The 27,467-nt window shown below is 46.1% G+C and overlaps 1 protein-coding gene across 4 annotated transcripts in view; it reads left to right on the top strand.

Moving 5' to 3' along the window:
- LOC149343509 (uncharacterized) overlaps positions 1–25,917 on the top strand; it is a 95,506-nt gene extending 69,589 nt beyond the window's left edge. For 3 of the 4 annotated variants that reach the window (XM_089545946.1, XM_089545945.1, XM_089545947.1), the window contains 13 exons: positions 2,356–2,441; positions 4,715–4,777; positions 6,313–6,405; positions 8,591–8,650; positions 9,450–9,541; positions 10,271–10,334; positions 11,821–11,984; positions 15,448–15,526; positions 16,460–16,505; positions 16,932–17,008; positions 19,005–19,107; positions 21,161–21,235; positions 25,534–25,917. In XM_089545946.1, coding sequence (XP_089402072.1) covers positions 2,356–2,441; positions 4,715–4,777; positions 6,313–6,405; positions 8,591–8,650; positions 9,450–9,541; positions 10,271–10,334; positions 11,821–11,984; positions 15,448–15,526; positions 16,460–16,505; positions 16,932–17,008; positions 19,005–19,107; positions 21,161–21,235; positions 25,534–25,607 — 1,076 coding nt within the window. In that variant the 3' untranslated portion in view covers positions 25,608–25,917. Of the gene's footprint in view, positions 1–2,355; positions 2,442–4,714; positions 4,778–6,312; positions 6,406–8,590; positions 8,651–9,449; positions 9,542–10,270; positions 10,335–11,820; positions 11,989–15,447; positions 15,527–16,459; positions 16,506–16,931; positions 17,009–19,004; positions 19,108–21,160; positions 21,236–25,533 lie in introns of those variants that run through there. The other variant, XR_016283133.1, reaches the window with a different exon arrangement.
- The last annotated feature ends 1,550 nt before the right edge of the window (positions 25,918–27,467 follow it).

Below are 27,467 nucleotides of genomic sequence, written 5' to 3' on the forward strand. Positions count from 1 at the left end.
CGACGCGAACCGTGGACATGGCGGCAGGCGTTAAAACTTTCTTCAGACGGCGGCGCAAAGAAGAGCTCAGGACAGACACTTGGGCGCCAGTATCAATGAGGGCAAGGACCGGGACACCATCCACGAGAACATTCAAGAGATTACGTTGGGCAGCGGGGGTCAAGAGAGGATTTTCAGGCCGGGTCAATGATGCAGCGTCACCTCCGGGGGCTGCATCGGCTAGTTTTCCGAGAAGTGGCGGGAGGTCGAAGGAGAAGGGCTGCGGCGTGTGGTAGGAGAACGGGAGCGGCGGCCTAATGGGGAAGGTGAGCGGCTGGACCCACGAGCTTGCGGAGCGGGCTCGTCACGGAGCGGATCGGGACGTGGGGTGAAGCGGCGCGGGCCGTAGTCGTTGCGGCGATCGACGAAGGAGTAGGGGCGAGGTGGCGGGGACCAACGGCTGCGGCAGTGACGGGAGATGTGTCCGACGCGAGAGCAGGTAAAACAGATCGGCCTGTCATCAGAGGTACGCCATTCGGCAGGATTGCGATATCGGTACCGAGGCGAGAAGCTGCGACTGTAAGTGGCAGCTGCGATCACTGGAGGGTCCGGGCTGGCATGAGCGTTGTCCACGACGCGAGAAGGGACGGCCATGTTCGCAACCTCCTGCCGAACGACGGCTTGGATGAGGGCCAAGGTGTTGTCCGGCAGTGACAAGGAAGAAACAGCGGGCGTCATCGCCTCCAGTTCGCGGCGCACGATACGGGTTAAGTTAGCCGGGTCGGAAGGCTGCCGCAATGTTGGCAGATCTTCACACGAGGAGCTAGCAGCAGTGTTCGGCAGCCGGTCAAAACGGTGAGAAATGCGCCGGTGTTTGGCTTGCTCGAAACGCCGGCACACCTCAAGAACAGAGGCGACCGTAGAACAGTCTTTGCATAGAAGCAGGTTAAAGGCATCGTCGGCAATGCCTTTCAGTATGTGGCCAACTCGATCTGCCTCGGACATGTCTTTATCCACTTTACGGCACAAGGCGAGGACGTCTTGTATGTACGCTATGTATGGCTCGGAGGAAGTTTGGGCGCGTGACGCGAGGGCCTTCTTGGCGGCGAGTTGGCGGCCGATGGGTTTTCCGAAGAGGTCGCGGAGCTTCTGTTTACAGATGTCCCATGAGGTCAAGTCCTCTTCGTGGGTTTTGAACCACACTCTCGCGGTGCCGGTCAGATAAAATATGACATTAGCGAGCATCAGCGTTGGATCCCACCTGTTGTGCGTGCTGACGCGTTCGTAAAGGGCCAGCCAGTCGTCCACATCAACGTCGTCGGTACCGCAGAACGTGCCCGGTTCGCGGTGGTGGGCGAAGACGACCGCTGGCGGTGTTCACGGAGAGGGAGATGGCTCGGACTCGTTAGACATGGTGGCGAGACGGCGGCCACGGCGGAGAGCCAGCTTGAGGTCGGGGATCGAATTTAGCAACCTCCACCAAATGATACGTGGCGGCTAGAAGCAGCAATAGAAACAGCAGAGGTAACCAACCAACATGATTTCCATGTACGTCTCCGACCATCACCGCGACTGGGATATTAGCCTCCCATTTGTTACATTCGCCTACAATTCTACGCGTCACGATACAGCCGGTTTCTCCCCTTTTTATCTTCTCTTTGGCCGCGATCCTTTGCTGCCCTTCGACAGTGTGCTGCCCGCCACCGCCTCCACGAGTCCTTACGCTCGGGACGCCATCGCTCGCGCCGACGCTGCCCGTCTTGTCGCCCGCCAGCGGCTGTCAGCCTCCCAAGTCAATCAGAAACGACGTCATGACTGTCGCCGTCGTGAAGTCACCTACTCTCCTGGCTCTCTTGTTTTACTCTGGGTCCCTTCCCGCCGTGTGGGCCTTTGTGAAAAACTGCTTCCCCGATATACAGGCCCTTATCGGGTCGTACGTCCGGTGACGTACGACGTACGCGGTGACGTACGAGATCACCCCGCTACATCCGCCATCCCCGGCCGCTGCTCCCCGCACCGACATCGTCCATGTGTCCCGCCTCAAAACTTACAACTCGCCGTCTAGCTGTCCTGTGTAGTGCGCACCGGAACGGTGCTTTTGCCGCGAGGGGGGTCATACTACGGACGCTGGGAGGACGACGAAGTGGTTTTGTTAAGAAGACGACGCTGAGGTGCGAGCTTGTGTGCTGTGAGACTACTCCAAGCCGTCGGTCCCTTGCGTAGCAGATTACCTCTGCTGTTTCTATTGCTGCTTCTAGCTGCCACGTATCAATGTCATGGGTGTATTTGGCTGCATGAATACACGGCGATTATCTTGTAATAACTGTAATTTTTAGGCAGACTTGCTTAACTCATGCCGCCTTTGTATTTTTGCAGAGCTGAACAGTGAAATCTTCAGTGAGTTGTCCAAGATTCTTCTCGGTGGAGAAGTAGAAAGCGCCGACGTGCCTAGGATGATCCAGGTAGAGTATATGGATGAGATATTTTTTTTTTCAAAGAAGCAGAGTGGTTAATCCAGAACGAAGAAATCACTATGGCCTGTGCAAGATATAGGGAGCTTCGAATTACTCAGTAAAAATTATTCTTTGAAAATACTTGAACAACACGTCGGGGAAGTCTTGGCAGGTGGATTGTGCGCCAAGGCAGACGTTACTAGCGCGAAAGAGTGCAATAAAAAGAGTAGTATTTAGAATCAAGAACTTTTATTTTTGATTTGAGGGCGTAACATTGTATTGCGAAATTGAAGGCCTTCAATATCAAAGACAAGTGCAGTTTATAAAACTTTTGAGTCGCCATTGTGGTTCTCAATATCGAACGCGAAAAATACCCTCTTGATAGTTCGCAAAGTTTTCCTTGCCTGGTTGCATATTGCTAAAATACTGTTCCTGTACGTGGTATTGTCACTAGAATCATGTCAACATCTTCTACCTTTTAAAAGACTTAAACTGCATCCATATTTTTTTTCAAGCAACGCCATTTATACATTGGAACGCGGGAAAATCAGCTTGAAGAGCTTTCATAACCTTTATTTTACGTTTAATACCACGAACCGTAATGCCTATTCGGAAATTTTTAAAACTCTACTTTGTTTTGATTTGGCTAACCTTCATTTTATCAATTTACTTGTGTGGCTTAAATTAAAAAAATCTAATGTTGATGAGATGTTTTAGCTAATTAATCGTCTTTTTGTTGCCCTCTAGAACGGAAATTATGTCCGCGTCTTCCGTACAGTCATTCTGTAGAGATTACGCTCTTAAAGAAAAATCGTTATTGAATCATTCTGAACACACGGTATTGCGACCTTTCTTTTAGTTTCACAGAATTTACGTTCCTACATTCTTTGCATGTGTTAATCATCCTGTGGTAAGCGGTGCCAAGGACATTTGCTGTGACCTTGTAAACAGTGTCCTGGGCATCATGTGACCAGAATTCATGGCACTTTGTTTCAGTGTCGTCCTGTGGAACTGCTCCCCTCCCAACAATAGTTGCCGTAACTGCTAGCTTAGAATGATTGAAGGGATCTTAGCATATTAGTATGGTTCTATCTGCTTATTTCAAGCGATACTACGTAGTCCGTTACTTCAGTGAGAAAATGTCTCCGAAGCTGAAGACTCCGAATTAACGTCGACCGTGTTTGCTTTTTTATCAAGCTCAAAAATCGCACACAGCTGGGCGTTTCCGCATCTGGTAAACATGCTCATGTATTGCGCCATGTCAGTGCTCGTTAAAGATGGCGACGTCGTTAACCTAAGAACGAAACTGTAGATCACGTCACCGTCTGCCGCCTAATGCTAGAGGGTAACAAGATGGACCATTCAACTGATTTCGCTCTAAAATAACTGAAGTGTCTCCTGCTTATAACTTATGCGGCGTTTGGAAGAATTTGGCGAGTTGTTGCTCAGCACGATTTCCCAGATTGTAGCCCGGCCGTCGTAGCCACGCCTTGAGAAAGGTTAAAATTACAGCTTCTGCGCAATAAAGAACACCTGGTAGTTGAAATCATTTAAGACCCATCTGCTCTGGGGCTCTTTGCAGGCCGCGAACATCTTGCACACGTTGTAATACAATTTATTAATGCACTAACATTAGAAGCCCCATGTGGCCAAAATGCATCGCCAGCCACAAAGTTCGCCCATTAGCTGGAGTAGGTGACGTCACCAGACCGGAAGTGACGTAACTTTTGGCAATAGAATCAACGGCCGGCAGTGCGATAGACAATAAAATTAGCTGTCCCCGTAAATTAAAATTTTTCTCATTGTTCCTTTCTGTCTGCTGTAACTTCTACCGATTCGAAAGACGCTAAAATGCCTATGCTGCTTATGGTAATACCAAGCCAAAACACAATTGGCTTTTGCACTCCTGTTCGACGTGCACTGAACTGCGTCCCATTCAAGGAGTTTTTGAAAGTAATCGGGCATGCATATCAAACATCAAGACGCAGGTGGCATAATATAGTGTTGTAGATCAGGAACAGTGCGGATAAAATTTATGCTTTCATTCCAAGAATTAGGCAGCGTGCATAGTCTCCACTTTACTATACAGTGAAGCTGAATTTATGATACCTCCTCAATCTGTAACAAATAAAAAATATATGTTCACTTACCTCTCGATGTACAACGCACGAACTGCGCCACTGTCTCTCCTCGGCAGGCTGCGCTCATTGCACCCTGCAGACAGTGTGAGCTACGAGGGTTTTTACTGCCTGTACTGACTCTCGTTTTTTTTTTTCCCGCAGGAGTTGGGCGCTACTCTGAGAGAATCCCCAGAGAAGGAGCGCTTCCTCAACATGACCGTAGAGGTAAGTTAGCTTACTGCGCATGGCACTGGCGCCGATGTTCATGCCAACACGAGCCTTCTGCAGACAGGGTGGATTTATGGAAAGAGGGGAAGGAGGAGGGTCAAGTTTAAAAAACTTTTGGAGGTCGCTATCAACTTGGCCCAGTTAAAAATGGGAAAAAAAATCTCAGATTGCGTCGCTTCAGTATCTGCACAATTGTTATTCCTCTCCCTTTTGATTTACACAGGCTCACCTGGTGTGCTAGTGAATCTACAGAAGAACTGTAATAAAGCTTGTTGTTTTGCTGGCTGGTACATACCTTTAAAAGGTGGAAAACAGAGGCAGGAAACATGGACGGGAGAAAAGAAACACGGACAAGCTCTGGCTAACAACTGATCGCTTTATTCGCCGCGCTTTGATATACAGGGTGTGTCCCCTAAAACCTTACATAATTTTAAGAAATAGGCTTTTTTAGTTAGAAGAGTGCTTTTTTCGGCATAGCGTTATCAACTGTGTAGTACATCACATTACGGCTAAAACTTGCTAACTAGTAGGCTAATTAACATATGGTTTGGTTTGGTTTGTTTTATGGGGTTTAACGTCCCAAAGCGACTAAGGCTATGAGAGACGCCTTACTGGAGGGCTCCGGAAATTTCGACCATCTGGAATTCTTTAACGTGTATTGAACAGTTAACTTTTTAACTTTTACTGTTAGGCTCATTAATTATAGAGAGGAGTGTAGCCCGTCCAAAGTAATAACCATATCAGTTTTTAGAATTTCTAAAATGCCGTTACCCTGGGAGCTGTGGCCCAACAAAATTTGGCTGCGTCGCGCCAAAATTTATGCGCTTTCGAGAAGCTTGCAGGCAAAGCATGGGTCACATTGCCGATGGTAACCGCGTTTTCGAAATTCTAAAAACTGACGTGGATATTACTTACAGTGAGCTGCACGCCTCTTAATAATTAGGGAGCCTAACGGTAATAATTAAAAAGTTCACTATTCATTATTAGTTAAACAGCCTACTAGTTAGCACGTCTTAGCCGTATTCTGATGTACTACACCGCTGACAGTGCTATGCCGAAAAAAGCGCTCCTCTAACTCAAAAAACCTATCTTTAAAAACTGTGTAACGTCTCAGGTGAAACACCCTCTATATAGGAAGAAGGATGGCGCAAAAGAAACATGAACGACACAAATACTTATTACAAATTCACCTATCTTATATGCACCACAGAGGAGGCAAAGAGTGACAGGTCAAGGAACTAAAATCACTCAGAAAAGAAAAAAACGAAGCACTTCTGCTGTCCAAGATACATGACTTCTTTTTTTCAGTTTTATCGATGGAGTGCCAACGCAAGCGCTTCCTTCTTTATATAGAAACACTGTTTGCGAACAGTTCTCATGCCCTTCCATTAATTACGTTCCACGCGAGTTGCAGAGCATGTGTACTTAAAGCGAAGTATTGCTGTGATTGATTATACATTTGGACATTGCAAGCACATTCAAAGTGATAATAGGACATGAACTCCTCGTTTTGTTTGTATTTTTGCGCACAGGAGGCTTCCGAATGGCTGTCAAAGACAGAAAACGAGTGTGGCATAAAGTTCCGGGAGTTCATCAAGAAGCATGGTCATCGGGCAGTAAAGGAGGTACTACCGCTGTTATTGGTTCAGACCGAGGAAGAAATTGTTGGCTGCGGACTGGCCCTGCCTGCGGCCGACAAGTTAATTTCAGAGCCACTGCATTTTCGCTGCATTCGTTTGTCTCTGTATCAGGGCAGCCATTAGATTATCGGCATCATATCCTCCCGTAGTGATTTTAATTCGACATCTATAGCCCACACTAGAACCTCGTCACTCGTCGCGGAGTCCTGTCACTTCTGAATGCGACACTTATAAACAGCAGTGTTTATCTTTCTACGGAAATGTTTTGAAACGGTGGCATCAATCAGGAAACTTTCGCTGGGTTTACTACGGCGTCGGTGGTATAGCAGTGGCACGTTAATTAAAAAAGTCAGTGACATCGCTGCTCGAAACTTGCGTCTTCAATTAATGACAACTGAAATTGAAGTAAAACAGTGTTACCCAATTGATTGATGCGTGTGCGCCAAAAGGGGTCACGTGGTTCAAGTCTGTTCCGTGAGGAAACAATTCTCCTTATTGGACAAGGTGGTGGTATAAGTATAAGCCTCACTTCTTAATCCCGGGGAAGGTCACAGATAAACATTTATTTTTGTTTTTCTGGGCACGTCTCGTAGATTGGTTTAAAGAACACCTCTCTTTCAGCTGTTAAAAATCTAAAAGAAATTAGAACAATAACGGTACCGCAGGAGTGATGATTGTTTAAAAAGGCATAGCAACAGTCGCGGGGATGCAAGGCTATGTTATTCTGCTCTTAAATACATTGCCGGTGGGTTGATTCTCGACCTCGACACCTTTATTAAAATGCACTAAATAAAAAAAAACAGTTGCGTGCTGAGAAATAAGTGCGCGTTAAAAAAATTTCAAGTGGGTACAACAACGCCCTTGTATCGGGATTACCATCGAACAAAAGGTGGTTATAAAGCAACGCAGCAAGGCAGCCGTCACGTGTTTACCGTCTTTGTCGTTATGTGCTCAGTTGCATTTTCCTCACAGGAACGCTACCACCAGGTAGCTCAGAAGCAAACCTATAATTACGGCTAGATCATTGCTGCTTGCCTTGCAGTGTTTCATTGGCGAGTAAATATTCATAAATGGAACATTAAATGCTTTGTAATGTTTTTAATAGTAAGCCTGGAGGCATTGTTTCTCTTGATAAGGCGAGGGCCTTTTTTCGTCCTTGTTAACATGACCTCTAATGAATTAATCGCCAACATTGCCGAAAAGTTTGTGCTGTATCGCCGTCCATGCTCAATGTGCCCCGAAACCGCGTTCTTTAAATATCGCGGACTTTCGCATGCTGAGCTTAAGAACGTCAAAGAAAACTGTTCATTGCGATAATTATGAAAGCATAAAATGCACAGTACCCAGGCCAGCATGTGCAGAATTTTTTAGAAAAAATGGCGCACACGCGAGAGCTTTAAGCACTAAGCTGAGGTAGCACAAGGAGACGAAAGGTGCTGGCGCTGTTACTTCCGGTACGACGGGGCTTTAAAAACAGCAGATATATTTCATTTGCCTTTTGATTTCATTACCTTAAAGGCACCAAGAAGGTCGTTACATAAAGGATGACTTGACTTAAAGAAAAGATAGCCACAATAACAGGATATTTATTTACGTTTTCAACGAACTATGATTAGTAGGTGATTACAGAAACGTTGTTTAGGAGGCCGTTCCAGTCTACAGCTATGCGAGCAAAAAAAAAAAAAGACTGAAAACGTGACAATGCGTGAACTCGGACGGGCAACTTGTAGCTGAAGGCTGGTATGACCGGATATGAGGGCGTGCGGACGAATATAAAGTGCGATGCGCGTGGGGCTATGGAAACAATTGCGAAATGAAGATAGGCTGGCAACACGACCTCGGAGTGATAAGGGTGATAATCCGGATGCTGTTTTTAAGGTGAAAACAATGATGTCATAAAAATACAATTAATGATTGAAACGAACGCCGCGATTTCGGTCAGATTTGGGCACATTAATTAGACACAATGTGGAAAGAAGCCAAGCTCTCGCATGCAAAGCTTTTGTCAATAGCACCGTTGTATACGTGATGATTTTAAATTTAGAGCAATATATAATATGTGAAAATACTTCCTTTGGGTTGCTATTGCATGTTTCTTTCAAAGCCTCAAATAATGGTAAATCTTGAACCTGCCTCCAACTAGCTATCCTTTCGTTTTTTATCCTCGCAGTTCGACGTGTATACCAATCCGTGGTGCTTGGATCCATCGTCCCTGGTGAAGTCATTAAAGGTATAAGTCCGATTGCCTTCTTAGAAACGAAGAACATTTAAAAAAAAAAAAAAACACTGGCTCTCAATTGATAGGCAAAAGAAAATTTCTAAGCACTTGTGCGCAAGACTTTAAGCGATGTAAATTACTGCGCTAGGTTCCTTAGTCGCAGCAAAAGTATTTCGATTGGGAGTTTTTAAATGTGCCTTTCAGGGGAAACTATAAAACAAAGCATATAAGATTACCGAGTTCAGAAAATTTCATTTTCGCTTAGTATCAATTTAGAGGCTTAAATGTAGCTCATGGGCAATATATTTTCTCTTTCACATTGCGTTGGTTCAGAAAGAGGCTACAGATAGTCATATAACATTTAGGCTAAAGCAGAAAAAAAAGAATTGAATTGCGATTGTACGCAAGGAAATGCGAAAAATCAGCGCTAGCTGGCATACGGTAATGATTACGCAGAAAAGATCCAGCCTGTGCGCGGTCCCACCGCGTCCTTGCCCTCTTCCTTCCGATCGCGTTTTTTGACTGTCATTACTCTTCACCTACTACTCCGACTACTACAACGACAAACACGTTTTGCCCGTGAACCTTCGCACTAGTAGCCAGAAAACCGGCGAGCAGAAAGCATGTTCCAATAAGTAGCATCGCGCATAGCGTTATAGGGGTTGGTTCTCGGTGACCGAGAACATCTCACACTGTATTAAACATGAGGCAATGGGCGTGCATATAACTTCATTTTGGTTCATCTCGTCACATGTTTTAATGGCTCTTCAACGGGATGCGTAGACGGCGCTCAATTTCTCCCTTTCTGCAGGCAGCTGCAAGAGCACCTAAAGTTGAGAAGAAATCGGCATTTGCTGCCTGGGACGTTTCTAAACTTCCATACAAGCTGTCACTACTCCAAAGGTAGGCTCTTCAACTTACCGTCCTGCAGAAAAAATGCTAGAAAATAGAGGTATCGTAACCTCATCTCTAATAGAAAGGGCATCATTGGGTATCAGTTTGCGGAATACCACGAAGGAACTCGTCGCTGTAACATATCAGAGTTGTATTAGCGGAGCGTAATATTTTAGTTTGAGGGTAGTCGATATATCATAAGCGCATTCTCTCTGGCTTATAGCATACAATACCTTATTAGGTTGAATTTGCAACAGCTACGAAGAGTGTTCTTTTCTCTCTACGTTCTAAGGTTAAGAAATCCCGGGTGGTGGAAATGAATCTGAAGCCCCGCACTAAGGCGTTCCTTGTAGTCCATGCCGCCTTGGGACGTTAAACATGTCATACGGTTACCTGCCGCGCAGGTAACTATCTTTCCACCATAAAATTTCAACCATAAAAAAATTTCCTTATGCTAACCAGCTGGCGCAAATTGCATCTGAAGCGCAGTGGGTCGTATGCTTTCTGTTTTATTGTGAGAATTCTTAAATACTTAAATATGACGACAGGCGAGTACAGAGCACCTCGCAGTACACGCCAATTACGGCCAGTAAGGGCTATTAGTAGGAGGAAAAGCCACGCTTCTTCAGTTAAATATTAAGTTCACTGGCAAAAAATATTGAGGAAAAGGTTCGATGGGTGGCAACGCGGTTACAGTGGAGTTTAGTAAAACGAATGAACAGTGTACTTGTCATGCAGGCTCATCTTGAAGTTTGTGATACCAAAGGCACGGATATCCGTTGCGGCACGTGAGACGTCCAAGGTGAGGTCGCAACCTTTATTATTTTGAATCAAACGAAGCGTGTTTACAAATTGTAAGTGTTGAGAAGGAATAATAAGAATTCAGCCCTTTAGCCATTCGCACGTTAATAAATTAGTTAATAAAGTTAGCCGCCGCGGTGGCTCAGCGGTTATGGTGCTCGGCTGCTGACCCAAAAGACGCGGGTTCGATCCCGGCCGCGGCGGCTAGAATTTCTTTGTAGGAGAAATTCTAGAGGCCCGTGTACTGTGCGATGTCAGCGCACGTTAAAGAACCCCAGGTGGTCGAAATCTCCGGAGCCCTCCACAACGGCGTCTCTCATAGCCTCAGTCGCTTTGGGACGTTAAAACCCCATAAACCAAACCTAATAAAGTTAATAAACATCAATAATCTCTATGCCAATGCACCACCCTCTCCCCGCGCCTCTCCCTGTCGACAAGCGGCATAGACCACTGGACAGGGCGTAACATCAACAGCTGCGTCAGAACAGTCCCATTAGGGCAATCAAGCAGAGTCGGGTGCTGGTATTACTAAAGTGGATGCTTCATCCGCACTAAAAAAAATTGCGGAGCTAAGCTTACCGGCTTGACGCATTAATCAGAGAAAGCTGTTATAGCTTAAGCTTAGTCATCCTATCCTCTACATCTTCTCTTTTCCCTCTCACACTTGCCACATCACTGCTGCGGCTGGTCACCCGCTAAACTGAACTGGTTAAATTTACTTTGAGCGAATATAAATTCAATTAATCATTTAAAATTAATTTTCTAGTTAGGTACTCACGGCTGAGGCTGTAGAAAGCACGCTAGAATACAGATTTATATCGCTAAACCAAAGCTATAATGCTTTCGCTGTAAAGATAGAACTGATTTATGTTCGTTTATGTTTCAAACAGGAATATATGTATCGTAGCGATCAACAGTTAAAAAAAGGGTTACGTAGAGAAAACAACAAGTAAGTGTTTCGCGGTCAACTTGTAGAGTAATTACCCGATGAATTATCACCCACGTAGCTCTAGAAGCCGTCCTGTAGAATCGGGCCGGTGTGTACAGCGTTGGTGAAGAGTCTTCAGGCCAGGGGGTAAACTTGTAGACTAATCAGTGGATGAATTATCATGTTGCGTGTAGCTCTGGAAGCCGTCCATTAGAATCGAGCCGGTGTGTACAGAGTTGGTAAAGAGTCTTCAGGCTGGGGGGTGCGTTGATTTTGATTCTCGTAGTGTGGCTTTACGGCAGCTATGAAGCTCAAAATTCCTAGCAGGCGAGAAAGACCCGTCTGCATCTTAATCACTTTGGTACCTTCTTAGGCACCGTAAGTGCCCCGCTTAACGTCTGAAAAGAGACCCTGTGGCCTGAAAACGCTTCACAAAGGCTGCACTTGACGCGTATGCCTGCGTGTCTAGCACGCTCTGTTGGAGGCTACAAAGAAACGCAGCATGAGCAAGGCTGCAGTCATGGTTGGTCATTTCATTTTGACCCCTCACATCTCGCAGTCTGCCATGGTGCGTGTCATCCACCAGCTGCGGCTGGTGAGCCACGAGCTGGCGCGGCGCATGGTTTGCGAGGGGAGGCTGCCTTCGCCCGATCTCATCTTCTTCCTCACCTACGAGGAGATTGGTCTGCTCCTGCGCACCAGGGCCCCGGAGCTGGTTCTCAAGTGGGCAAGCCTTTTTTGTCTCTTCTAATAACCGCAGTCGGAGAAGCATTTTCAGAAATTGACGGGGACACTAAGCGGAATTACAAGTTTTTCGACATATCAATTTATTGCAAGCTTAAAGAGACGAAAATTACAGAGGGCCCTTAAAGCTACTTACATGCTTCGAAGGCAAAAGGTTTAATTTTTATCTTTTCCTTCCTTTCTTATGACACACCTACACCCACTCATTATCTACAGGCTTAAGGCAAAGCATGCCCTAGGTTCATCTTTATTCGACCAGAGATAATATGATTTTGTGGCTCATGAATTGTGTGCTCGCCTTACATTCGCTGAAAACCCTGCACATATCTCTATTCCTGCAAGACGCTATCCCTAAGACCGCGAACAGACTTGTCTCCATCTGTATAGTACCTTGAAGTACCCGTATATACCTTTATGAACCAGTACGTTTTTTTTTTCTTTAGGGAATAGACCTCTGAGGCGGTTGCTAAAGATATATTACGTCCATCGGTAGCAAAAAAAAAATGTTTAGCATAATTGAGCGCGTGAGTGACTCTTAAAAGCAAAAAAAGGAAGGTAGTATAAATGGCAAGAGCGCATCTGCGCTACCCAGTGAGGCTAGTGAGGCAGCGGGAAGTGTCAGGACGGAGACGGCAGCATTTTATCCAACGAGACACGCGCAAAGCAAATCTTGTTTATGGCGGTGGTGATGAAAACTTTTATTTCATGAAATAGAGTTTGGGAGCCACAGAGTGGCCCCGCTACATGGTCGGCGTCCCTAGTCCGGGACACCGCGTGACAATGCCCCGTCTCTCGCCCGCGGGAGGTGCAACCCGTCCAGTAAAATAGAGTTTGGGAGCCACAGAGTGGCCCCGCTACATGGTCGGCGTCCCTAGTCCGGGACACCGCATGACAATGCCCCGTCTCTCGCCCGCGGGATGTGCAACCCGTCTAGTAACAATTCGTTAAATTTTTTAAGAGCGGATACACGTAGCAGTGGATATCATAGCATAGATCGTGTTGTGAAAGCAATTGTATATGCTGCAAGAAACAGGGAACAGCGTAGGGGATAAAGGGGGGTGGGCTAGTCTCTCAGTGAGCAAATCCAAAAACGCCCTCATTATATCGAAAGAAACTAACCGCAAATTATGTATATACCGGTTGACTCTCGCCCTGGTGAGAGACCTCGGGTAGGAGAACGGCAGCAGTAGCAGTCGAAGTGTATGCACAAGCCAACGCTAAATCAACAAAAAGAACTATCATAATACGTTCACAATCCTTTCAAAACAACCACAAATTTTATGCGGTGCATGTACAGTGTGATTTTTTTTAAATTTTACAAATATTTAGTCTAAAAACTTATATATTCGTCGGTGCGGTCTCAAGCTGGACTGTACAGCATGGCCGATATTTAGTCTTTGTCAAAGATATACACCCCGAGGGGTTTGATTCCAAGGCGTGTAGTGGGAGTCTTATGCACATTTGAGAGTCGTAAGCTTGGGAGCCTGGAGGACATAAGTTCATCCCGCTGTCGTGGGATTAGGATCCCTCACTACACAAGAGGAGCCGTGCTGCAGGGCTCAGAAGCAGACCCCTTGAGCTGTACAATTTTGACAAAGACTGCACATGATATGTAACAATAATTAGAGAATTAATTTTCTGAAATTAAATAATAAACTTTTGATTTGTATTTTAGAGGGTGAGATTAAAATGTGAAATTTATAGCTGTCAGCATCGAAAGTGAACCCTGTTTTCTTAGCCGCTAATGCATTTATCAGTATCGAACGTCAAAAATATGGATTTGAAAGGTCTTAGAGTTACCTTTCTCCCATTGCAAATTTGTCAAAAGGCATCTCTCGCACTGCTTACGCATTAAATACTTGCGAATGTGGTGTATCTGATAGTGAAGAATTTAACTTGATTTATGCGACGATACCGCGCGCAACGATGCCATTTTACAGTTAGGTATAGCGAGAAAGCCAACACCACGAGCTTTCAAATGCTCATTTTTTACGTTCTGTATCTTGAACCACACTGCCGGTTAAGAAATTCTAGGAACAGGGCTAACCTTTGATGTTGACTGCCATCAATTTCGCAATATAACCTTGTCCCTCAAAATAAAAAAAATAATTTTAGTTTATTTGAATTATTTGTCTAATCCTTAAGCCATATGAGTGCCGCTGCAGTGGCTCAGTGGTTATGGTGTTCGAGTGCTGACTCGAAAGACGCGGGATCGACCCCGGCCGCGGCGGCCGATTTTCAGTGGAGGCAAAATTCTAGAGGCGCGTGTACTGTACGATGTCAGTGCACGTTTAAGAACCCCAGGTGGTCGAAGTTTCCGGAGCCCTTCACCACGGCGTCCGTCATAACCTGAGTCGCTTTGGAACGTTAAACACCAATAAACCAAACCAAACTTGATCTACATGAAGTACTTAATGCCCGCTTTGCTGTATAATTCGGCTCAGCAGACCGCATCGACGTCTCTCTCAAAGTTGTAAAAATGAAAATCTGCGAAGGCTAAGTAAGAAATCACCCTATAGACTTCTCTCAAAAAGAAGAGATTGGCAGGATGACTACGCTTTGGGGACTCAGAGCAAATACGGCGAGGAAAAACCCGGTTCGGCCACCTCGCGTATCTGCTAACCGAGCTGATACGCTAACCGCGTATCCGCTAACCGCAGCCATAATTTTTTAAGGGAAGAAAGTTGTTGGGCCATATATGCTTTGCATATGAAAACTGAGTGATGTGCATCACATCCGCACGCTGCTTTGTACGCCCACTGGTAGGCACAGATTAGTATGTGTTTTCCACCCTATCATCTAGCCTTATTTGTTTGGTTTGGTTTGGTTCATGAGGGTTTACGATCCAAAGCGACTCATGTTATAAGGGACGCCGTAGTGGAGGGCTCCGGAAATTTCGACCACCTGGGGTTCTTTAACGTGCACTGAAATCGTGCAGCAAACGGGCCTCTAGAATTCCGCCTCCATCGAAATTCATGAGCTGTTCATGTCATGCAGGCGCCTCATTGTTTTAAAACTTCAATTTCCATGCCGCAGTCGCTTAACAAGGAAACCAAGAAAGAGAAAAACTTCGGCTTTCAATGCCTGGGACGGACCTGTATTATGGGACGGGGGCTTTGGAACAAAGCAAATAGAACGTTTATTTCAAATTACGTGACTAGTTTCAAGGATATTTCTATGCGGTACAATGTGCTTATCCTTTGGCGAATAGAAATCCACAATTATGGATTCTCATCTTGTGAAAACAGCCCTCTATTATCGGCAACACATGCGTTCTAGGTGTTTTGTGTTGATAACTGGGTAGTATAAAAGTAAATCCTGAAATAGCGGAATGGCGTGCCGACATGCTTTTCTTGGAGTACCCACCTTAGACATTTTTGTTTATCTTTCTTTGCGTGATAGCGGCCTTTTAATTTCTTTTTTGTTTTGGCACGTTTTCCAGGGCTCAACGACGACAGAAAATTCATGCCGAAGCGGACAAGGATAAATACCCAGCAATTTTCATCGGTGTACCTAAGCCGGTAATAATTTATTTCTGTTGCGAGAATATGGTAAACGCGGGTAAATTTTATTGCCATAAAAATTGTCCAGGTAAAAAAAGAGCTTGAGGTTAGCCAGGCGCAGCGGAATTTTTCCATTCAGTTTTTATGCTGCGTTTCACTGTTCGCCAGAGAATCCACTTCTTCTATAGATACTCCTATAGATATAGCCTATTCATCAACGTAATTTTTGTCCATTTTTTATTAATGTATAATATTATTTGCTGGGTTATCCCCACTACTCATGTAATGTCCCGAAATGGACCTTTTAGGAAAAATAAATAAATAAATAAACAAATAAATAAATAAATAAATAAACAAATAAATAAATAAATAAAGAGCAGCCGTCAGACCACGCTATCTTTATATCGGGTTGCGGTGGGAACAAACTGACGAGGAAATTGAATTGAGTTCACTTGAACGAGTAATATTTCGTGCAAAAGTAAAAAACATTTATGGGCCAGTGCTTGGTCTAGAAGCTCTAGGAAATTCTATTAGCCCCAACGGAATGCGCACATATCTTTTAAACTAAAAGTAAGCTGTAGTAATCAGCACTCATTAATTTATTTTTTATGCCGATGCTCACCAGCGTCCGGTCATAAGCATGGCGATCTCTACTTGAAAGGCGCACATTCATTCAGATGCCTTCACCTGAAACTGGAAACCTTTAGTGCTTTTCGTAGAAATAGGGGGGCGGGGAGGCGGTGACGCTTGGAGAGATGTAAGCTTGCACGCAGTATGAAAGAATCCGCGAAAGATGTACCATCGTCTTAAACTGGAATATTTAAACTTATCAAAACTCAAACTGTTTCGTCCCACCTTGTTGTGGCGCATTGAGGATGTTTTATCACCGCATGCTACTGTTGTCGATTTGTGTTCTCGTGTAGAACTTTCAAACTTTTCACTATATTTCAGATTGAAAGGGTCAAGAAATACGTGGAAGGAGATTTTGAAATCAAGGGTAAGTTCCGTTTATTCTCCTTACGGAGACACAAATTCCATTTTTTCCCCGCTCCGCACGGGCGTGCGACACTAGTCGTAGTGTTTTTTTTTAAAATTCATATGTGTTACACAACGCTATCCACATATTTAAGAATGGCACCGAAGCAAAAAGCATTCAAGATAAAGGTGTTATAGGGGTGAAGAAAACAGATAATTCTGCCAAGAATGCTGGCTTTACAGTACTTCTATCTGCTTTTATTGAAATTTCGATGCTGGCTCTTTATAGTCATGAAGAAACACTGTCACATCAGTGCGCCATACATGAAGAGAGATACTACTGAATCTTAGGATATGTGTTGAGCGCCGGCCTGCCACTCGTAAAACTATGAATAAGGCTCGCATTTTATTTGCATGCTATCATTATTTTACGTGTGTTATTTTGCAGGCAATCCGATGTCTCAGGGCGTAGCGGAGGGGCTGGCACGTGTGGTGCCTACATTCGAGGAAGCACACCTCATACAGGTGATGTAGTGTCAATCATTGTATCTATTTAAAAAAAAAAGCGGCGGCACTGAATTACACTTTTTGGTGCGTTCTGGTTGCTTAAGCCTATCATAACGAAAGAAACGAAGTAAAATTCTAAATGTAATTCTTTCGTTTCGAATTCCTCGCTTCAGCTGCGCAAACCGCCGGTGATTTGTGCACCTCACCTCATAGTAGATTCGTGCACCTCATAGTAGATTCGTCGAAGAGACCTTTGTACTGCTCTGTCAGACTGCTGAAGATGATAATGCAGATGACGTAAGAGTTCTAGCGGTTACCTGATGAGCGGTTGAAATTTGAAGACACTTGCTTTTGGGGCCGCAACCCTGCGTGAGATGCATGGCGGGATGTGCGCACAGTTTCGCACGCTGGGTGATGTGTATGTAGAGGCCTTTATAGAAATTTTGCCCTTTATAGGCCTTTATAGAAAATGGCGACTCAGATGGAAGACAATTAGTTTGTGTTGAATATGGGCGTCTTGGGCGAGTCTAGAGCAGCGCAAGTGCATCCCAATGCTACGCAGGCCGGTTGGTTGGAGTGAGTGGTCCGGGTCTTGGTTACGAAGACGTTTTCTTACCCTGATGACTGCTTTGGTTTTCTCTTACGACGGCGTCACCCGGAATGAAACAGATCGCTTCAAGTTAAGTGAAAAAAAAAAAAATTGGTCATAGCGTAAAGTACCACTACAGAACTTCCGAAGATGAAAAAGAAAATGTTCTATAAAGCTATCAGTAGCAGCCGAACATGCCGAGAAAATCTGGAGAAACGGTTTTAGTTCGCACGGCTTACAGTATGAATCAAATTGCGGTGGACATCCAAAATTACCGCCGGAATCTTGAATGTTTGGCGAACCTGTCTGATTTTTTTATGGCCACCTTAACTAGTCGGTGCGAGTGCAGAAAAAAATTCTGCAATTCAGGCTCTGCAGGTCGTAATGGGAGGAGGTCATCACTTCCGATGTGTTCCCGCAGTATCTCACCGCACTCTGTAGCTTTTTCGCAACCCGAAAAGAAAGTATCTGCATTGAGTGGCGCAGATGCTAAGGTAGCTGCCACGGGAAGATCCAGGAGGGTGGTTAGGAACGTAACATGTCACCTCTCAGCAGTGGCAGGTTGCGTGTGTCAGCATTCACATTTCTTACGAGCCACGCGGTCCCAACACGCCAGCACAGGACATTTAACGCTCCCGCTCAGCGACCACGAGGCGCCCCGCATCCCAACTTTCTCCTACGAGCGTCCCCCTTGACAATCCACGATGCTGCGCCTTACGGCAGCGGAGTCCTAAGGAGAAGCATCTTCAAGCAACACGCCTGGACTTGTCACAAGAGGCCAGACAGCGAGGCGCCGTTTCCTTCTCTCCCGGACGCCAGCGCGCGCGGCAAGATTTGAAGCGGTTGGCCGCACGGTCGCTGGTTGGTCCTTTCGGACTGCCGTCGAGCGCTGCCTTGGATTGGCCAGTTCTGAGGGGCCACCGTTCCTCAGGCTATATAAGCCCCACCGCTGCAGCTTGGGAGGAGAGATGACCGAGAGGCGCCGACGATACGAGACGCGTCGGCGAGGCCCTCCCAACTCAGCAGATCCGCCGAACCTCCTACGTATCAGTAATCCAGTTATCTCATTCTTGTATCCTTAAGTCTTAAATTAAACCTGTTTTCTTTATTCGAAAAGAATCCGGCCACTTCTTGCTAACACGTGTGAAGAGCTGCGCTCAAATTTCGCATTACCGACTATCGTAGTCGTCGGTCAATTTTTTTATTCATTTCAATGCCACCAGACAGGAAGAATCGTGAGAAAGAACGTTGCTCACAAATGTTTTTTTTTGTTTGTTCAAAATGACTTGGAGTATGGGCACTAGGGGAATAAGAACACTTGCAAGCCTTTGTGCGAGAGAGGAAAACTGCAAGAGAAAGTCTATATACGAGAAATAAAAGCTGTGCCGACAAGTAAAATGGCCTCTTTCATTTGTCGGTGTGCAGAAGGGCGAGATTCTGATTACGACAGCCACGGACACCGGCTGGACGCCGTACTTTCCTCTGCTGGCTGGAGTCGTCACAGAAATCGGTGGTCCGCTCTCCCACGGTGAGTTTATTGTGCATCCAGCGATGGATAAGTGCAGTCACATAAGCCTCAGCAGTTAATAGACACAGTAAGCGGAACAAAGTTCCCATGAAAAGGACAGTTGGCCTGTATCGAAATCAGAGTCAGCGCCAACTTGAGAGCCAGCGTGCCGCGCATAGAAGAATAATAATTCCTGATAATAATAACAATTCAGAAGAATAATTCGCGCTTCGCCGAGGCTGAAATTCTTCCCTCGCTATTAGAAATCCTCGACGCAACTTTTTATGTTCGTTGCCCACCTTTCAATTCTAGGTCAATTAGAGAATCGGAAAGGTTTTCGCCTCACCTTTAGCATGCACTACAAGCTGATGCGATGTAATGACTTCTAAAAGCTTCATTCCTAATACTGGATGCATGGCACCCATAGAATACTGAAGAAACAAAAGATGAGAAAATTTGCCTTCAGCTGTCAAAAGCAGGCTCCAAAATAAAATAAGAATGTCCTTTCCGTCAACTTGGTCAGGCTGTAAAGCGTAGATACACCTTCCGAAATAGTTTTCACGATGTGGGCCAAGAAGAAAACTATAAGAGTAGTGTGAAAGACCTATCCAATTTCAGTTACAATGGATACTCCATAATAAAAGACCTCGAGTTGCCGTGAGGCAAGTCTTGTCAGAAATTCGATGTAAGTTGTACGCGTGGTCAAGCGATCGTTTTGAGCGCAGGAATTATCCTGTTTGTAAGAACTGCTTATGATTTCAGCTACAAAAACTACAACCTCCTTTGGAATGAGGAAATGAAAGACGAGATTGACGTTTGCTGGTGGTAGACTTGTGCTTAAGCTATGCTTCGCGTGTTTTGTTAAACGGATTCTGAATACTGATATAAGTAGGCCTGCACAGGCTATCGCGTTCTAATCAGAAATGACCGCCTCTACTCTATAAGAAGGGGGTTGAGCGCATATGTCAGGTTTTCTCAGGTCATGAATGGCAGTTTACCAATATCCCTGAAGAGAAAAGTATACAACAGGTATATCTTACCGGTACTCACCTATCGGGCACAAGTGTGGAGGCTAACGAAAAAGGTTGAGCTTAACGTCAACGCAGCAAGCTATGGGAAGAAAAATGATAGGTGTAACGTTAAAAATCGGAAGAGGGCGGAGTGGGTGAGAGAAAAAACGCGGGTCAATGATCGAAATCAAGAGGAAGAAATGGGCTTGGGCAGGGCATGTAATGTGAAGGGAGGACAACTGCTCGTCCTTAGTGGTAACGGAGTGGATTCCAAGAAAATGCATGCGTAGGGGGCGGCAGAAAGTTAGGTGGGCGGATGAGATTAAGAAGTTTGCGGGGATACGGTGGCCGCAGCTGGCAAGGGACAGAATTAATTGGAGAGACATGGGAGAGGCCTTTGTCCTGTAGTGAGCGTAGTCAGGCTGATGATGATGAGGACAGAAAATGGAGCGCTTATAAACTAGGAACAATTGGGAAACTAAATACAAGTGACGCCATCACCGGTGGATTTCGCATGTAAAATGCGTGTGTCGACACCGATTTTCCCGCGAATTCCTGAAGGCTGTGCTACGCCGTTATTCATTTCAAAATTGTGGTAAGGAGGGGTTTCGGTAAGGAGGTCACGGGTTCGAAATGCTCGACAGAAAAATTTTAAGCCCAATAATTTTAAGATAAATGCGTCTTTTCCTGCCCGACAAACGTCAACACAGCCAGAAAGAGCAAATAATTAATTTTTACTGAGAAAAACTGTTGAATGGAGTTCTCTTCAGTATAGCCTTCAAGAATAAAAAAAATCTGTTAAAAAGATACGTTTTCAAATCTGTGATGCACGTTGAAGAGCCCTAGGTGATCGAAATTTCTGGAGCCCTTCACTACGGCGTCCCTCATGACCTGAGTCGCTCTGGGACGTTAAGCCCCTATAAACCATAAACCAAGTTACAATACTCCTCTCAGAAAACTATTTCCCTTATTTGTTATTTCTTGATAAGCTTGTGTTGCTTTGCTATTTCTGATTATTAAAACCACGCGGAAAACAATAACTTCTCTTCTGTTATTCCTTTCAGGTGCTGTCGTTGCTCGGGAGTACGGTCTTCCGTGTGTCGTCGGGATCGACGGTATCACAACTATGCTTGCGAGTGGTACGTATGATAAAGGCAAATACAGAATTCATTCTTGGTACGTTGTTTGAAATTTACACATTTACATTCCTCGAAAAGAAAGATTCTGAATTGTTATGGCTTTATATTTTACAGTGGTGTGCGAATGCTGAAATTTTCGCATACGAATCGAATACGAATGTAGAGAAATTTTCGAATACGAATCGAATACGAATCTAGAGAGAAAATGCTTCCGAATATCGAATATCTCTTCTGTATGAAAAAATGGAGAACATAAATGGGCAAATGTTGTTGTTGAGATTTTTCTAAAGTAATGTATGACTTTCACAACTGCAATGAACAAACCGAGACTGATTCGGCCCCACAGCAAATAAAAGCGAGACATGCACAGAAATGTATGCTACTTCCCTAGACAGCATAAGAGTGTGCAACCTTAACTGTGCCTTGCAAAATGAGTAACAAAATAAAATTCGTGAATGACACAACTGGTATTACCCGAAGGTCGAGCTTTTAGATGCCCCCCTCGCCCTTTCCACTCTGCGAAAAAAAAATATGCCGGAAATTCGAAAATGCACTGAAGCCATGTAAGGAGGATCCACCCCACAAACATCGAAAAGCCTGTGATGAGCGCGCTGTTTTGGCGTGCCGGAGGAACCAACAACGAGGAAGTGAGGCGAACGCCGGAATTACGGGACTATGTCTTAAAGAAAAAAAGTGACCAGGGACGCACTGATCAGTGCCTGAAGTGGCGCGCAGCTGGGGTTGGACGGCAATGAACGGCCCGTTGCCGCTGTCGCCTCGGGCTGGCGGCGAAGCTCAGACATCGAAACTATACGCTATCATCATCACGGCTGCAGTTACGCGCACGGAAGAGATGCGCGGGGATTTATTTCACTATTAAGTAGGCGGCTTTTAACAGCACTGCGTTAAACGGCAACTGCATGTGTTTTAGAAATCTATGAGAAATGGTCGAATGTGTGAAACTTGCAGGTAAAACATGCAAAGTCCTTTTGGGCTAGCATTTGAAATGGTGACGTAATTGCCGATTAAAATCACGCCGACCTTCAAGCTTCTCAGCAACGCACAACGGCAAGTGGGGGGCGCATGATGGCATCTTCGAAGGTGCCAGTACATTTGGAGCGCATAAATGCCTGCTTTGAAGGAAAAAGCGAAAGCCACAAAAGGCAAAGCCCGCCTAGTGTTCTTCAGCAGCATCCAACGAGGCACTGCAGGCTGTAGGTGACGGCAGCGGAATTAGAAGCCATACCTTCCGTGACGTCACACTGAACTTTCCCGCACTCCCCCGATGCTTTGAGAAGCGCAAAATTAAACCGTTGATTACGTCGCTATTTTAAACTCTTTAGTGCAAAAACACTTGGCGTGCTTCACCTACAGCCTATATAGATTTGAATCTTTGAATATGGTGAAATTCTGAAAAAGTGATGAAGTTTCCTTTTAAGGTGCTCTTGGGGTGGAAAAGTCGTGTCGTCGCCGGCGTTGCCACAGTCTCAAAAGCCCGTTCGCACTTGCGAGTCCCAGAGGTCGCGCGGCCGTTTTGGTCGAAAAGCGACAGTCGCAAACGGTCGCGCTGGTCGAAACGCGACAGTCACAGGCCAGTCGCTCGCTGCTCGATTTTCCAGCCTTGCGACTGCGAGTTGCAAACCGCTGAACTAATCAGCGAGCGAGCCAAGCTTCCGGCAACGACACCGTTCGCGGGTGCGCCGGGCGACGACCTACGCTGCTCTCAGCTGGCTGCCCTAGTCGTCGCTAAGCCTAGCCGGTTTCATATCGATGCCGCAGCTGAGGGCGCTTCGAATGCTGGCCTGCGCTAGTAATTAATATGCTGCTTTCGTCACCGCGTTATTGGGAACCTCGTCTCACGATAATATCAAGACATGCCGATTTCCGCGACGCCTTCAGCAGCGGTCTAGCAGACAGCAGTTCAGCCGCACTGGGCAGCCGCAGCAAAGCGGCTATGGGAAGAAATTTGCTTGTTTCGCAGTTATCACTTCTACCAGCAACTCGGTATTGGCCAGCGATATTAAAAGATGATTAATTTTTTACATTCCCCTACCTAATGGCTTGGTATATATGAACGCGAACAAGCAATATTGGCGTATTTTTCTGACGCCGGCTGCCGGCATACTGCAGGCTGGTAGGCCGGCCCTACAGAGAAGCGCGCTTCTGTCACCGCGGTGCACATCAAAACCGTCGCGACATCCTCATCTTCGCTCGGGTCGTTGTACTGCATTGTGAATAGCTGTTTAGAGGACTGAGCCCGAGTACGGAAGGTGGGGCCAAAGCAGACGAAACTCTCGAAAGCGCGCGAACAACGTCATTCCCGAGAGTTTTCGCTTCAAACGAGAATATAACGAGAAGGCTACCCGCTGGTCATGCTTGCAAGTGTGAACAATAGTGTTGTCGAGCTGCTGCCTGGTCGCAAGCGATTGCTGGTCGCGTGCCGTTTGCGACTCGCAAGTGTGAATGGGCCCTAAGGCAGCCGTTGCTGCCGTGGCTCCGTCACGTCGTTAGTGTGGGAAAAACCTTGCGCAAGCTTTTCACTTCTCGTGGAGGTCACCAGGAGCGCTGTGAGTGTGACGCCGCCGTTCGTCCTTGAGCAAGTGGAGTCGAAAGTTTCCACTGCGCACGGGGCCTCTAGGAGCAGTGCGGAGTGATGCCGTCATTTGGATGGTATTAAGAGCAGGCGGTATCGCGTTTCGTTCTTGAGGTAGAGTTTGAGTGCATCCCAAGTTTTAATTCACGGTCAGTTGCCCTACCGGTGAAATCTCGACTCTACCCCCTTTCGGGAGCCCCATGCGAACTTTCGCAAATAGGTATTCTCGCACATCAGGGTTGACGAAAACGAGGTGGCGGTGCATATGCTAGAAGAGTTCCTAGGGTGACAGAACAAGTGCCACGGATGTGGGCGTTAGGTGTGTAACGCATATTGGAGGGAATGAACGAACGAACCAGCGAACGAACCAACAGACAGACAGACAGACAGACAGACAGACAGACAGACAGACAGACAGACAGACAGACAGACAGACAGACAGACAGACAGACAGACAGACAGACAGACAGACAGACAGACAGACAGACAGACAGACAGACAGACAGACAGACAGACAGACAGACAGACAGACAGACAGACGGACGGACGGACGGACGGACGGACGGACGGACGGACGGACGGACGGACGGACGGACGGACGGACGGACGGACGGACGGACGGACGGACGGACGGACGGACGGACGGACGGACGGACGGACGGACGGACGGACGGACGGAGAAACATACAAAACGCGCGTATCGCGTTGCGATTGTTCAAAGGTGGCGGTCGGCCATCTTGTGCTCATCGATTGTGAGAAAGCCCATTTTGCGGAGTTTCGCTTGAGGTCCAAGCGATAAGCGTCCGGATGTGACCGACCTACGCGATGAACGACGGAGAAGAAAGTGGAGAGGGCGCCTTTGCACCGTTTTGTTGGCACTTAAACTCGATGTTCAGATATTTTGCCAAGATATTCTCGTTTTGCCATGATCGGATTTACGAAAGTCGTCATGGTTTTCTATTGCTGCCGAATGTTCTGAACTTTGCGAATAATTGGAAAATTTCGAATATTCGTGAATTCTCGCATATCAATTTCTCGAATACGAATATGAGCCGAATAATAAACATATTGGATTTATTTTTGAAATTTCGGATATTCGCACAGCTCTAGAAAAAATTCGCGCGAAACGTCACTCTCTGCACATGTAACTACTTTGAGTTCGAAATTTGAAGGACGTACATCTGAAGACAGCTTGCTACGACAATTTTACCAAATGAAGCAACCCAGGACGACGAACTCCTTTTTAGCTTCTAGTACAAACATGGATGGTCACTGCGAAGTTTATTATCTTCCTGGCAGACTTGTACAAGCAAGGCTCGTCATTAGCCAGCTGTCATTTATGGATGGTGACGACGGCAGCTTGTCGTGTGTTTTTTCGAATTGTGTTGGCTTTAAGGCAAGTATGGTTCGTCCAAAGCATTTTCGTGGTTTGCTGAGATATGCAGCGCTGGTAATAAATGACTATTTTGGTACCATTTCTGACAAAGAAAAGTGTGTCCGTGAGGAAGTTGACTAGTTTTGAATACTCAGGAGATAGGCGAGGGCAATTAATTTCTGAATTTGTTTCCACCTATTTGTGTACCCTGAACGCAAAGACCGCTTAACCGCTTACTGTTTGTTTTAAGAAAACTTTACTGTGTAACTTTTTTTCTTGACTATTTGCTTAGAGCTGTTACGTCACTGTAACATTCTTTCTTGTCCCCAGGTGACTACATCCAGCTGGATGGCAACACAGGTGTGCTTAGAAAAATTGCAGTCCCGGTCACAGAAGAAGACTGAAGATGTCGCGTACTCACGGGTAGTCTTCACCTCACTCAAGAATTTTGAGCCAGTGAAGCTGGCAGAAAGCATCTTCCATCATCATTAACAAGTTCTGTTTTAAGACTAGAGACAGAAAAAATTGCTTATTGGAGTTATTAGATGTGAATGTAGATAATTTTTCTTTGAAACGTTTTTGAAAACATTCCTTATTGTGGTGTTATGCGGCATTCTACAGGTGTTTGATACATCGGGTGTCCCATCTAAAATTTCCTAGAGTTCTAAAAAGGACAGACTATCGTACCGAGTAAAACCAACTTAATGCTCTTGAGTGCTGCGTGTTCTATCCTGCACTCTTTTGTTTCCTCTTCGATGCTAATTAGTAAGGTAATTAATTACCTTACTTTTTAAATATTGCCTTCAGAAAATGAATGTCAATTAAAGAGTTGTAGATTGTGTTAAAAACAACCGGCTAAATGTCTTGCACCAAGGTGCAATTACACACCTCTAATACTGGCCTTAGAAAACCGCCCCCGCAGCACAAAAGCTACCACGGGCGAGCTGTTGGTACGCATCTCTCGCCCAGTGAATGCATGAAGTTCCGTCGGGGACAGCGCTCCGGTGAAGAGTGCATTTTGCTCATACGCGTCTTTTGTGGATGTATAGGGGGGACAGCCTTCCGCACTCCCACTCCACGGATGCAGCGTTTCCGCTCGCTAACCGCGGAGGGGTTCGAGCTCAAGGGAACAAAGGGAGGGACGACAAAACATGCACACTCATATGCAGTTTATTGCACCTTCAATTAATGTACAGAGCGGGCCAGCTAGTTACACAACATCAACGAGGCATTCCTCGGAAGTAGAAGGCTACGTAAGGAGGGCTTGCGACTTACCGGCTGGGGCAGGGGCGCGACTTAGGACGTATCGGTGGCGAACGTTTGTACGCGCCGACAATCACGGCCGGGTCTTCCCGTGTGCACCGCAGTCTTTGGGGCAAAGCCATCCCCGAGCATTTCTGGGGGAGGTGACGAGAGCGCACGTTTGCTGCGCTCGCTTCGCTGCCTGTAACCAGAAGTCCAGCGGCAACGCAGGACGGATCTCCGTGCGCCTGTCGCGGAAGGTGACGAGAGCGTGCGGCTGCAACCGCTCGTGACGCTGGCCGGATCCCGAAGAGACCCTCATGGTCTTACCGGCTCGCAGCCTTCGAGGTGGCGCTCCCGTCACTGCTTCCGCTTCCCTCATGAGGGAGACTTCCCTCCTCGTCCAGCCGGTGCCGTCTTGACGCGAGGTCATGAAGTAAAAGGATTTGCCGGGCTAGTTGTTTCATTTCTGAATTAGAGTTAACTGCGCGAAAGGGTTAGGGCACCAGGGAGACACATTCACGACACTTAGAAGCGCAGACCGGGACGGACATGCAGCTACCGCAACCAAACTTGCACAAGAAATCGACGCATCCGGTCTTGCTTGGGCAGAAAGGAACCTAACTCTTTCGCGCAGTTAACTCTTTAATTCAGAAATGAATCAACTAGCCCGGCAAATCCTTTTGCAAAATATTTCTAGAACCACGGGCTCTTTCCTTTCTGCCCAAGCAAGACCGGATGCGGCGATCTCTTGTGCAAGTTTGATTGCGGTAGCTACATGTCAGTCCCGGTCTGCACTTCAAAGTGTCGTGAATGTGTCTCCCTGGTGTCCTAATCCTTTCGCGCAGTTAACTCTTTAATTCGGTGATGAAGATGGTCGGCCGCGTCGAAACGAAGGGAGGGGGGGGGGACAGGTTTTTCATACTTGGGATCTTTGAAGTAGCACCAATGACATGTGGTAGTTGTATTTTGTGAGCTTCTTTTGAAGGCCGGCAAAAGAAGCTACAAATTTGCAGAATGGT

The sequence above is a fragment of the Amblyomma mixtum genome, chromosome 5 (genome assembly GCF_055824585.1).
Source record: "Amblyomma mixtum isolate Tamu chromosome 5, ASM5582458v1, whole genome shotgun sequence".
Lineage (NCBI taxonomy): Eukaryota > Metazoa > Arthropoda > Arachnida > Ixodida > Ixodidae > Amblyomma > Amblyomma mixtum.